This window comes from Argiope bruennichi, chromosome X2 (genome assembly GCF_947563725.1).
Source record: "Argiope bruennichi chromosome X2, qqArgBrue1.1, whole genome shotgun sequence".
In the NCBI taxonomy this organism is placed as follows: domain Eukaryota; kingdom Metazoa; phylum Arthropoda; class Arachnida; order Araneae; family Araneidae; genus Argiope; species Argiope bruennichi.
In genome coordinates this window covers 24,567,236-24,581,951 of record NC_079163.1, presented here as the reverse complement: position 1 = coordinate 24,581,951, position 14,716 = coordinate 24,567,236, and the positions used below count along the sequence as shown (strand labels likewise).

The 14,716-nt window shown below is 26.0% G+C and overlaps 1 protein-coding gene across 1 annotated transcript in view; it reads left to right on the top strand.

Moving 5' to 3' along the window:
- Positions 1-3,182: 3,182 nt before the first annotated feature.
- The window catches only part of LOC129960736 (uncharacterized), a 120,359-nt gene continuing 108,825 nt past the window's right edge, over positions 3,183-14,716 (top strand). The window contains exon 1 of the mRNA XM_056074347.1: positions 3,183-3,396. Within this exon, the coding sequence (XP_055930322.1) occupies positions 3,291-3,396 (106 nt within the window). The 5' untranslated portion in view covers positions 3,183-3,290. The remainder of the gene's footprint in view (positions 3,397-14,716) is intronic.

Here is a 14,716-nt window from a genome sequence, read left to right as displayed (position 1 = left end):
AGGAAGTTTGTGTATCTGTCCGACTTATTCTTTACGCATTTTTCTAATCGTGTTCATTTATACAATGAATACGAAGCTGTTTTACATCTAATGTGAAGATTTTTTTAAAATCAAATCCGTCTACCAGTTATCTGTCTGTCAGTCTGTGCATTTCCATGCATAAAAAAATGCAACGATTCAGGTAAATGAAATTTAGAATGTAATCCTATAACTACAATTGAATCTGTGATAAATTTTGGGCTCAATTGGTTAAAAAAAGCTATACATTCGCATACTTGGCTTTCTTCGCTATTCTGCGGAGCACAAAACGTTCATGTGCTGGTCTTAGGAAATTAAAAATCTAAGCACTAGTGGTGTTCATGGGCTTACCTAGAGTCAAGAATTTTTATGCGTGATGCGAAGGGAATGATGAGTTTATTAAGGAATATGCAAGAAAATTTCGGGGGGACCACTATCGTTAGCTTAGCAGGATTTTTTAAGCGTGAAAATCAATAATGAACTGCAATTTAAGGTATTGATCCTTTTCTATACGCAGCATAAATATAATGGTTAACTTCATCGGTTTTAGCATTTTGATTAAATGCAAATACGAAAAGGTGCCGAAACTGTTTATTTTTTTCCTCTTGACATTAAATATTAATGATTTAAAAATGCATAAAAATCATTGCATAAAATTCTAAAATATTCTATAGTATTTCGTGTCGAGCGTGAAATGAATTTTCATATAATATAAAATATTTTTCAAATGGTATTTTTTTTTGCGTGCGTTTTTTAAATTAAAAGAAACATTCACGAATCTCTTCTCATACAATATAACAGCTTTCAATACAGATATTTCAGATCGCATATACCAAATATTTTAACTTCTGAAGGTGTAAAACATAGAATAATTTAGTACTTTTAAATTTACATTTGTACATATAAGGATGTGTTTGTAACTCGATATTGCCCAATGATGCGTATTTAAATCACTTATAACTTTATCTTTTTTAAAATGGATTTTTTTTGCTATCTAATAGTTAATTATCTAGTAAAATTTTTTTTATTACTTTTTGATTGAATTTTTTGACAATAGCTTTTATATTATCTAATAAAAATACTTCTTACTTTTTGAATGAATGTTTGAAAACTTTTAATAATGACATTTTAATCGAAGATTTGATGAATGATATCGAAAAAGTTAAATTTTTTAAAAAATTCCTTTTCCCTAAATTTCCTAAAATCATTTATGTCGATGGAAGCAAGTGCAATGTAATAAACTTAGTTTCAGCTGGATTAAATTTTTAATAAATTTATCTTAATTGCATAATATATATGTCTTCAAATATATATATAAAAAAAACGGTGGAAAAATTTTCTTATTTCTGAAAATATTTCTTCAAACCATCAATTTGTTTGAAATATTTTTACATTTCATATGATGAAACATTTACCTTGGACAAGTTTTTTGAAATATGTATCAGTAAAATTTTAATCGCAGATCCTTAATTAATTTTATTCAAGATTTAAATTCTTGATTTTTTTTTCTACATTTCCTACAATCATCTATGCGAACTGCCGCAAATGTAATCGAAAAATATGCTGAGTTGGTTTAAATTTTATTATATTTAAAGTTCATAATAAGTAGACTTTAAAATAAATAAAAAAAAAGAAACGGAATTTTTTAAAAATTCCGAAATGCTTTTTTTAAAGAGAAATTAACTTATTCGAAACATTTTTTGTCTTTTATATGATCTAACCTGTAAGCAGAATTATCTTTTACAGTATACATTTTTTTTGTTATTTGAAAAGCTTAAAAACTATATTTTTATGGTCCCGTTTGTGACTTTTCCCCTTCTACTTTAAAAGATAGAATGCATTATAAAACTAAATACTGCAGTAATAGCTAGACTGTCGCGTGAGAAAATGTGTCCACCTTTGGCTTTCTATCGCTTACCTTCGTTAGCTATATATAGTTTGAAGCTTCTTTTGGTAATCTCACTTCTCAAAACTGATGATTTCTTTTAAAACTGTTTCCAACTTTCTTTTACGTCTTATGGAGCTCTGAATTTCTTTTATTAATTAACTATAAATGTAATTTTAAATAGAAAATAATCAATTTGCTTGGATAATGTTCAGCAACTTTCGAAAAAAATTCCATTAATAAGCTAGTTCAGCAAGATGTAAGCTTTATTAAAAATGCAGAGTTTAACAATAGCATCCTATTAATTAAACTTTTTTAATAAAGTAAAACTGTATAAAAATAAAACTAACTTACTTGAATAATAATGAAGAGATAATTTTTAAATATTTCTTTTAGAGAAGATTTTATTTAAAGTTGAATGTAAAGTTTGTCCAAGGAATCTTTGAAAAAAAAATTGTGGGAAAGCATGGAACATAAATTTAAGATCCATGAATTAAGCATGTTCAAATAATGCATATTCAATTCAATTTAAAATTATTTCAATATATTTGGTGATATATTTGGAAAATTAATTCATGTACTTTGTAATGATATAATGATTGAATAAATATTTTTTACTTCTTTGATACAACTATTGCATCTCGAAATTTTATCGAATGGTATTTAATTATTTGGGACACAAATGGGGAGATTACTAGATAAAAATGTACCTTTAAAAATATATGCATGGGATATGATTAAAAAAGTTTCTTGATTTCCCATTTTTATATCTTCCTCAGTTAATTACAGTTATAATTATAACAAGAAAACATCATAACACGTATATTTAATCCACACACATAACACGCGAGTATACGTTATCTTTTTCCTTTATTATTCTTTTCAAACATTTTAAAGGAATTTCTGATTAATATTACATTTAAAGCTGTATATGCTGTATTTGAATATATGAGAATATTGAACTGTTCTTTTTTTTTTTTTTTTTTTTTTTGGTTTAAGATGTAAAATAATAAATTTTAATAAAGATAATTTTTTTATTTAATATTTTTCTACAATTTTTAGTTCTCTGATAAAAACCACCTTCGAACCTATAAAAACAATAACAACTTCAGAATATGTAGTTAAAGAATATTTTAACGCAGAGTTGAAGCTCAGTTGAAATAGAAGAACCGTAAGAGAAGAATTTCTAAAATGGTTATTTTGTCAATCTTGGCGCCCAAATGAAAGCGCCAACTTGGCGGTCAAGAAGGAGATATCTCAGCTACACCGTGATCAGCAATTGGAGGCGTAGGAGCTCCAGATCAGAATATCTGGAGTAATCGGTTCATATCGTTTCATTGGTGCTTTATTCATGTGATCATTGTCATCACTTATTGTTATCACAGCAATGTCATCTGATGTTTATTCTTTTCATTATTTTTCTTTGTTTATTATAATTTGCAGTGGTTTCTGCATACATAAAAGCTTTGCAGATGAAGATAGTTCCGAGACAGGTAAGCGATTTTACTTTTCTTTACAAAGTGCTCCTTCAGAAATATCGAAATGCAGTGTCTAAAAAGTATTTATTATCAGTATAAACAACCCCTGTTTTTAAGGAGTAAAATCTAGAAACTCAATTCAGCAAAATATAGCACCAGAGTTTTAAAATATATTATATTCTCAAGATTTTTATATACACTAAAGAGAACAGCGTAAAATAAAGTGAAATTAAATATAAAATTAAATATGAAATATGTAAAATACTTACTGGAATCATGGAAAAAAGACACAAAGAAGTTCTTTTTCAAACTAATGCGGAGATAAAGATAAAAAAAAAATACAGACAGTATCTGTAATAAATCAGTAAACTATATTTATGTTAATGAAGAAATATATTTATATAAGATAACAGGTGAAATATGAACGCTGATAACTGTATAAACTCTAAAAATGTCCCAAGAAAATACTTAGAATGTTGAAGTAAAAAAATAAATAAATTAGCATATAGCTTAAAGCCTTACTTTTAATGATATAAATATGAAATTAAAATGTGGTTGGATTGCTTACATTAAAATAAGCTATTCAAAAATATTCTAGAGGAAGTTTATAAAAAAATTCCTTCTCAGTATGATAATATATTTTATGGAAAAATTTGACAAAGAAATTTTCTTTGCTGAATGTTAAAAATGTATTAACGGCATATCATGGAAGTATTACTGTGAAAACATATATCCTGTGCATTTTCATGAGAGAAAATGAAGCGTAGCATTTTTGTTCAGGTAGTAAATCATAATTTTAAAAGGAAAAAAAAAAAAAAAAAAAAAAAAAAACGCTATGTAATGTGCGGAATAGATTGCATCATTAGCAAAAAAAGTGATTTAAATGTTTTTTTATATGTAATTATGAATATGAAAGCGATTCAAGATTATAAAGGTAAAATGCTGGAACTTGAAATGGAAAAGTATCTCTCTCTTTTTTTTAATGTCATTCGAATTCTTGATATCTTTTACGCAGCAGATCTTTATGAGCCTTTTTACATTGAATACATTTTATTGAAAGTAAACATTATTTGGAATATTTTAATGATTAGAAAAATAAGTAAAAGTGGGCATTTAGAAAAGAAAAAAATTATATTCTTCAAAATCTGAAATCGTAAATCTTCTTGAAATCTTGAAAATCTTTCGTTTCTGGAATAATAAATTACATAGTGAATCAAATACTGGGAAAAGAAATCTATTGAAAACTATTTTCCTTAACTATTCTAAAATTACTTGCGTTCAATGATATACATTCCACTAAAATAACTTTCTTTAAAAGAATCAGTGTTTGAGCAAGGCGGAAATATGCTGGAAGTTTCCTATTATTGATTAATTTCTAAAATCTCATAATAAGCAATTCAGTATTTTCTATTAATTGTTATTTTTATTGGGTTATTAATATTACATTCTATTTCTATTTAAGTAAGAAAAGTAAAAATAAGAAAAATGCATTGAATCAAAATTTGCTCTTAATCAGTTTTATACTTATATTATCACCTGAAAAAAAATAATATATACTTATACGGTATTAGCAAAGAACCCATTTTAATGCTCTTATATAAATTCATTGAACCAAAACGACAAAATCTTAAAGTCAACTTGGGAGCAAAGTAGAATATTTGTTCAGTGTTCCTCTAATATATATTGAAAATGAAATTTTTATTTGTGTGTCATAAGTGATTTAAAAAAAATTTGTATTACATTATTGCTTGAATTACTTTTTTTTGAGGGGGGGGGGAGCTTACAAACAGCTCATAATTTTTACTGTTTTTCTTAATCCTTTGTTATGGCATAAATTAACCAAAAGATTCACGTTCTTTTATTCAAGTAATCAAAAATAAAGTCTTATCATTTTCGTAACTAAGTTACTTAGAAATTTAAGTTTTCTAATGCTTTACTCATCATCTTTACCCACAACTTTAAATAACAGTCGCACAAACATGTAAAATGTCCAAAATTTTCATTGTCATTCACCACTGCAAATCTAAATCTTAAAATTCTGATATTTATCACTAGAATCACTAGAATATTAATACAAATTTAAATTCAGTTCAAATATGAATTTCTTATACTTTCTAGTAAATCTTATCATGCATCACATTTTATTATATAAGTGTATTGTTTCAGCTCTTAAAATTAATCTAGAGTTCAGATTTATTAATTATAGAAACAACTACAACCTGGAAATTCAATAAAAGTTTAAAAATGTATAATTTTTATGTTAAAAGTAAACAAAAACTTTGAAAGGAATGCATTAAGCTTGATATGTAAAAGAAAATTTACTAATTTAAAAATATTTTGACAGTCTATGATATTTTTCCAAATTGTATAGTATTATAGTGTACTAAATTGTTATAAAATATAATAATGAGATGAAATACCATATTTGGATAAAGGATGTAAATATAATATGTTGAGAAAAATTTAAAAAAAATATACGAAAGAAATATCTTTCGCTTTGTGGGTTTTCCCGCTCTTTCATCTAAAAGATTCGTGAACGGATTGTATGTATAATAAAATAGGAACAAAAATGCCAACGTTTTTTCAAATTTAAATTTTTAAAAAATCTAAAAATGGCTTAGTGCTAACTACTAAACAGTTTTTGAACAAAAAAAAACTTTAATAATTAAAATACTTTACTAATAAAACTTTACAAGAAACTTCAATAATAAAACTTTAATAATTAATTTTTTAGATGATATAACAATTTTTATGTTACACCAGAAGTAAAGTTTTAAAATATAAAATGCCATGGAAGAAATTACAGTTCAGTTTTTGTATTTGCAAATAAGAAACTGATGGAAACGATTGACGGAAACAAAACTATTTGTTAGATAAAAGGAATACCAAAATTTTTAAACAAATGTGGAGGATCCTCTAATAAAAAATCCTGTTTTTCATTGTATCTAAAATCTAAATTAAAGAATTTATTTGTTCTAAGTTAATTTAATTTTAAAAATTGCTCCGAACCATTTCGATTTTAAACAAAAGACGAGAAGAATATCTAATAAAATATTTACGTTTTAAATACCGCTAAAACTAAAATTCTCAAACAACTAAAATTTCAAATGTTTCTGTATGGCAAACTTCATGTTCACAAAGACATTTTCAAGAAACATATATTTGATGTTTCAAATGCAATCCATTCCAATTTTCTTTTAGTTATCTATTTTACATTCATAAAGATCATTCATTAAGTTAGTTCATCTCATACTTGCAATATTTAAAGCCCTTTCATCTCATAAATCCATTATTTTCAGTCACCCATTAATAGTTGGATCGATGAAATTGTTTATAATTCTATCCGAAAAATGTTTATTATTAATTTCATTTTGATTAGAGAACTAATTAATTTCAAAATCATCACTCATTTCTTATGAATTTAAATTCATTTATCTGCTTCATTAATAGTTTTCTAAATTTTCAGATAAATAGAGGTCTTTATGTTGAAGGAAAAAAAAACTTTTTTAATGAAAAATGAAGCTAAGTTCAAGTTTGATTCTCTAATGATATACAACGAATATGCTTTTTATGAATCCATAATCTCATATCACTAATTTTGAAGCTTTAGAACTCATTAAATAAAAATTTCTTTTTCGATTAATGAAAATCAATTGCAATTTTTATTCCTTTAAATCTTTATTCTTCTAATTTTTGAATAATGTAAGAACTATGAAAAAAGCAAAATAGTACTGAAATTTTCTAAAACAAATAACTGCAAATTCTGCTCTTGAAAGTGATTCAATGAAATAAAATAGTTGATTATTTTATCCATCCAGAAAATATTATAATTTATTTTAAAACTGAATGAATTATTGATTCTGAAACATCTCTAAAAAGCAATGAAAGCCGACGAAATGATTCTTCAGAAATGTACATGCCGTTCCTTTTGTTAAAAAGAAGAAAAGAAAAGCTTGAATTCTTAAAAGATTCAAATCCTGAAGGAAAGAAAGCTAGTTCTAGGCTGTGTGTTTGAAATATTTTTATACATTTGAATCGTAGGAAATAGTCTTCATTTTTTTGAACAAGAAAAAAAAAAATAAAAATAATACAAGATAGGAAAAAACCTCAAGCTTAGTGGTCTTAAACATTTTATTATTCTTCAGTCAGATTTCCCAGTGGACCTATAGAGAGACCGTGTTTTGAAAAGAATGCTTTCCTTTATAAAATCCAAGCAGGATCCTTTCTTACATTCCAGACATTTTTGATATAAAATTCAATTGAGTAGGAGAAAATATTGAAAACCTTTTGGAATTTCTCATTTATTTAAATACTGTAAAAATATATCATATTCTGACTGAAAAAATGTATACTAATTATTCTATGAATAGTATTTGGCAGGAATTACCTTCTTCCTTAAACTTAATTCATATATAGCGAAAACAATGCAATAGTTACCTTCGGCTTTTTTTATTCTTTGTAAAGAAAAGCAGGACAATTTCTTGCATTCTAAATTTATTTGATGAAATATTCAAGTAGATAAAGACGAACAATAAAAACATTTGGGATCTTCCAAATTTTTTAAATATTGTATTAATATGCCACACAATTTTTATATAAAATTAATTTTCTTACAATTCTTCAAAAATGTTTAAAATTGAATTTATTTATGCGGGTTCCCTTTGTTAAATTTAATCCATTATCAAAAAGAATGATAATAGAAGAATATTTTATGTATGCAATTCTTGCTTAAATTGAATCCATCATCAGAAAAATTAATATTTGAAGTATCTTTTATATGCGCCTTTCAAAACTTCATTAAAAAAATATGAGTTCTCTTTGACTGGTAAATTATACTAGTTTGTGTGTTTTGTTATAATGCAAATGTTTTCAAAGAATTATGATTAATGGTCTTGTTTTCCGCTGCAGCGTTTTGTAGACAAAGCCAATATTTAAATTATTTATTCCATCAGTGAAATCCCATTTATTTTACTACGAAAACTAACTGGATTTACTTCCTGTTTGAATAAAAGATTCAAGATTTCATTTCTCTAACTTCTTATACAATTTCCGGTATTGCTTTGGAATGTTCTTGTAAAGTTATATCTTTTTATAACTAAGAACTGTCTCTGTTCTTTAAATAGCTGAATTAAAAATAATATTGCTTATTTCTTTGCACTTGCGGAGACTCATTGAATTATTCAAAATATACATCATAAAGTTTTTCTATTTGAGTGACTTAGTGAGTTGAAATTGATATTTTCGAACTTGGTGGAAAAAGCAACATATTTTAATCTATCAGACAAAACTTATGAAGGAGTTTTAAAACTATCGTTTCTACAATAGCATATAAATATTGTATACCATCGTATGGTATCGTACAGAATTCATAATGTCATATAGCATTGCATAATAACATATAACAACAACAATATATGCTATTTGTGGTATGATTTTGTTTGATAATCAACCTTAAATCATAGCAAGAATTGGGAATTTCTGTCCCTAGTTTATTAAGAAATGATTGATTTGTATCAAATGATCGAAGTAGAAGAGCCAGATAAACTAAGAGAATTTCGAAAAGTCGAGGAAAAAGTCATAAATTATTGATAAGAAATTGGAATTGGAGGATAAATAACTGAAAAGGAAAGGCAGTTTTTAATTCAGCTATTTATAATTTTTATTAAAAAGCTTTTTTTAAAGATTTATAACTAATTTTTTATTCTTAATTTTTTAGAAATAATTTTACAAATGCTGAAGTTGTACCGAAACGAATTATATTCTTGTGAGATTAATGGGAAAATGTTAGCAATTAATATTACAAATATTATTAAAAATATACCATCTGATAGAGTAGCATAATTTCAGATGCATATATAATGCTTTATGCAGTATGTGATACGTAATATTCGGGTGTATGTAATGTTATTTAACTAATAAAACACATGTAATAAAATAATCAAACAGAAAATCTACAAAAAGATAATATTATTTCTATCAATACAAATTTTTAAAAAATATCTACAAATATTATTTCTATCATTTGATTAAATTAATAATTCATTTTTCTTTATGACGAACATTCCTTTTAGAAAAGCATACTACAAATAATAGCTATACTTCATTAAAATGATTACATCAATTTGTCCTTTTTCAAGGTAACACATCAACTTCTCAAACTATAAACTCAATATATTTCACCAACTGACATGCGGACTGAAAGAAGGATGCAACTCAGTGAAATCATGTAATAAAAAGAAATTATAAATTTATAATATAGTTTTAAAAAAATTAAAAGTTTCACATTTGTATGAGCAGATATGTATTTCTTTAATGATTCTGCTCATAATCTGTCAAATTTGGCAGCTATAGTTTCAGATAACCATTAAATTTTAAATGTTGGACATTTCGAAGGAAATGTATTCACGTGAAACTTCTAGTGTGTATTGAATAAACATCTTATAATAATTTTAATGCGTGATTCCTTTATCTTTAAGAAACCAAACCGTACAGTAACCGGATCCTTATTTCAATTTATGTATGCCCATATGATTCCACATATATAATTTATCGACCATTTAATCATTTCTGTCATCCTTATCGAAGAAGAGAGCAATCTCTGGTGCAAATTATTGTCTGTCTGTGAAGATGAATTGCTGAACGAATTTCATATTAAAAATTTTTTCCTTTCGAATTTTCTTTTTGAACGTTTTTTTTCCTTCCAGTTTTTCCGTTTTACTTGTACAGTAGAAAGTGAGTCTAGAGATTGAGGAGAAAAAATGCCTTCGTCCCATTAGTAATTTTTTCTTTACTTTCAAAGTTTGGGAAAGCAATTTTGTCTGCTACTGTGGTTTAGATAAGATGCGATTTTAATGGGAAAGAAGCCATTCATTTGATGGGTGAATACCACTGACAAAAACAATTTCTTATCTGAAGGGTAGAAAAAGTTTTCCAATGCTTTAAAATATTTCCCATTTAATTAAAAATTATTGACAGTTATTTACGGTTTGAATGATGACATTACGATGAAGTTTAATTATTTAATATTTTTATTACGTGCATTAAAACATCATTTTTATTACTTGCATTTTTGAGCCATAAAATTTTGAGTTAAAAATTTTATTTAAAAAAAACCCAACTATAATATATTGGTCTTCAAAACGTAATAAAACTTTGACTTTGACAACGAGGCGAATTTTGTTCAAACATAAAATATATAAATTATTAGAAGTATCCACATTATGCTGTTTGATATTTCCACAAATATATTGTATCCGAAATGTAGATTATTTTTTTGAAAACGCCAAGCAACATAAAAATATTTCATTCTAAATTCAGATTCTTAATAATTTTTTGGGTTATGCTTAGTTCCATATTTGCATGTTTCTTTAAGAAATGTTTTATAATATTGGTTTGTTTGTCTTATCAACTTTATGAAACCATGAATGTGACATTTTAATGAAATAAAACTCCTATGTTTAGAATTTTTGTGTTTGTAATAACGAGATAAAAGGCAAAACTTACAAACTTTAGATGTAGATACATCTAGATGTTAGGAATTGAGATAAATGATCATAAATACTCTGTAGTAAAGAGTTTTGTAAAAATAATTTATTTAGAATATAGAAAATCTACTTCCTTTGTTTAACACTCTCAGTGATAATTTTCATATTTAGTTCAAAAACAGACAATTAATTCTTATATATATATATATATAAAGGGCTATTTAATATATATATAAACTAGTCAAATTTATTTATATATACATTTTGTACGGATACAATGATCTTAAAATTCTGAAATTTAATTGAATACAAAAAGATCCAATTTTTATACTTTAAAAAACAATTTTTACTATTAGATAAAAACGGTTAGGCACTCAAAAGTGTAAAAAAATCCAGAAATCAATGTTTGAAGGAAAATAGTTTATAGTGTCACCCAAAATAATTTTTTAAAAATATCTTTTTTCAAAGAGGTTTTAGTAATTCAAAAAATTTACTTCTTCGTTTAGCTGAAGTGAAAAAGGCTTTCCAATAATTTTACTTGGGTTAGATAGTTAAAATATATCATATCGCTGAAAAATAAATCTTTTTTTTTTCAATATCAACTTTCTACGAAAACATTATGATATAAGTTTCCAAAAACTCTGAGTATAGATCATCGTTTCTCTCACTATTTCTATTTTGGATATCTCAAGAAACTTTTTTTTCTCACTTCAAACATCGTAGCTGCTTCAGACATATAAAGAAATAATATGCACTATGAGATCAAAAGTATCAGACGCTTTCGGATTTGCACATTTTCTTTTTCAAATTTCTCTAAAAAGACTAAACAAACTGCCCTTGAACTTCGACCATGTAAAGAATATGCTTGCACTCACATTTTAAAGAGAAGATAGGGTCACAAAAGTGTTCGAGGGACCATCCAGAAATTGATGAAGAAAATTATTTCGGTTCTCCGATATAATTTTTTTTCTCTTTTATATAGAACTGATAATGAGTTGGAATTTGCATCAATGTTTGCTATTTGTCATAATTACATAAATTTTCATAAAAATAGTCTTATATTTGGGAAGATATAAAGGTTTTTTTGAATCATCCCAAATTTTCCCACTTGCTTTTTGCTTTTAACGGGCAATGTTTTCAACCAAATTTTGCAAATCTTACAGAATATGTTGTAATGAGCTAGCGAATTATTATATAAAAATTCGAAGCAAATATTTCGAATATTAAAGGAAATACGAGCGTTTGTAAACTTAAAAATAAAGTTTAATATTAATACAGGTAATTTGTTAGTATATTCATAGGCAAAGGACGCAAGCTGCTTATCTTATTGTTATTTTAAAAAAATTGAAAAACCTGAAGTATTTAATCATGCTGTATAATAACTAAAACACACTCTGAATTTTCTAACGAATAAATAGTATATGGCTGGAAATATAACCGTTGGTCAGAAGAGTTCCTTTGTTACTACTGAAGTAATGAATAAACCACAGAGAGCAATAGAACGGGTATGAATTTTACTATAAATATCTAATTATTATGTTACAGAAGAGAGAAAGAATATTACATTTTGGGAAGCTTGAGAGCTTCTGTTATGTATATCATTTGGAATCGCATGCATTTTGCTTCTAATGCAGTTACTTATTACTTACTATCAAATCTGGTTTTTTTTGTCCTTTTTATGCGATTTTATTTTTGTGTGATTTATTTTGGTCAATTTTTTTATATGGCATGTGAATTTCCGTGGTCTGATTATAAGATGGTTGTAATTTTTTCTATCAGTAATCTAATGTATGTACATATCACGTCAACTATTACAAACTAAAATAAATAATATATTTCCAAAATAAACCATCTCTAATATTTTCATGTGATGAAAGTTATTTTGAACCAGTTCATGACAAGGAAAAACGCTTTTTGGATTATGATGAGTAGTATTGAATTACATGTACTTAGAAAATTTCTGCATATTTAAATCGATAAATTAAATTAAAAAATGTATCCATATGTAATTTAATTATTTATTTTATTTGAAAAGCACTTTCTCATTATTTTGTAAATCTTCGACAGATTTTCTAAGTGAGACTTTCTTTTTTATGCGGTCCTCCTTCACCGTGCAAAATTATTTTTTTAAATATGTTATAAAAATTATTCATTATAAATATTTATGAAGTTTCGGAATATTTTTTTTGAGATTTCTTTTATGCGGTCCCTATCTACTCACAAAATAGGTTTGACTGTATTTACTTTATAAGTCACTTTTCTTACATTCCCAGTTATATAAAAGTATAAAAATCGATCTTTGAAAGAAATAGTCTATCTTTTCACGTGAATAAGATAATGTCCACTTTCGAAAGTGACTATACTGCAGATAGGTGACATTTCAGTTCAAAACTATTAATCCAATCGAATTTTACTTAGATACAAACATAAAAGCATTTTTCTTCTTTATAGTTGTTGGATTAGCTATCTAAAATAACTTCCTGTATCGGCACCCGGATATCACCCGGATAAGGGAAGGGAAGGAAGGGGAGAAGATACATCGGGTTTTCGCATTTTATCAAAAGTTTATTAATCTGAGAGGAAGCATTTTGGTAAAAATATTATGGGTAATAAAAAAAAACTATAAAATGAGTCATCGAATGTTAAAGTAATTAGGTCATGAGTAATTTAGAAAAAAACTTAAATTTTATTAAACATTTTTTTTTTCTTAGAAGAGACTTTGCAATTCCAATAAAATGCGTGCTATTTAAGAAGGAAATATCCGATAAAAATTTCCTGTCCATGTCTGTATCATTTTTCGAAAAAAATTCGTCGAGTACTGCTCTATATGTCCGAATTCCCGGAGGAAAGAAAAATCTTATTCTGAAATATTCTGTTACTCTGCAATTTCAAATGGTTTTACTATGGTTATTATGTGGGAAAAATGGCAAAAACTGAATTTAAAGTTAACATTTTATCTCAAATAATATGCTTGAAAGCATTCAGGCACGATTAAGAATGTTTGAGGCACGATAACTGAGACAAAATTTTAACTTCATAATAAATTTTCATCATCATCATTTTTTCATAGCTCAGTTCATATTCAACAGTTTTAGAATAAGATTATTTCTTCTCTGAAAATTAGAATAACATAAAAAAGGGCTTACAGATATTTTTCGGCAAGTTTAAATTTTCTGAAAATTGTTCAAAGACAAAAAACATGTATCCTAGTAAAAATAAAAAGTTTATAATATTTTTCAAATTTTGCATCTTTACACTGATCTAATTTTGTTATCTATCAGTTTGATGGCTCTTTTGCTTTTACTACATATAGCTTTCTCATTTAAAATTTTCTTCTCAAGTTAATTGTTCTTTATTTAAGCGCAAAAAATTGAGTCTTCAATTTTTCTTTCTCCTCTCCCTTTATCCAAGTGTAAATATAGGGTTTTGATAGCCAATCCAACAACTTCAAGCAATAAAAATGCTCTTATGCATTTCCTCATATTTTGATACTTTTCATGGCAATTTGAATTGATTAAACTTCCACAACGGCTTGCAAATAATCAGTTAGCAATCAACGTTATTCCTTGGAAATCTTAGATAGTGAAGGCTTCTTAGTTTAGATATTTGTAAATTAAAAATGGCTCCATAGAAATATTCGATGCAAGAAACAAGCATAGTTTTGAAATTCGAACCCAGCTGTTGCCATTGAAATTTAAGCTCAAAATAAACTACTTTATACTTTAATTCTTTTCCTCAATGAATGCAAAACTGAAATAAAATTTTATTTGTTTTTAAAATCAAGCAGCCAATTTTTGCATGCATCTTTCGCAAAAATCCAGTTCTTGTTTACTGTATCCATTACATCAAAA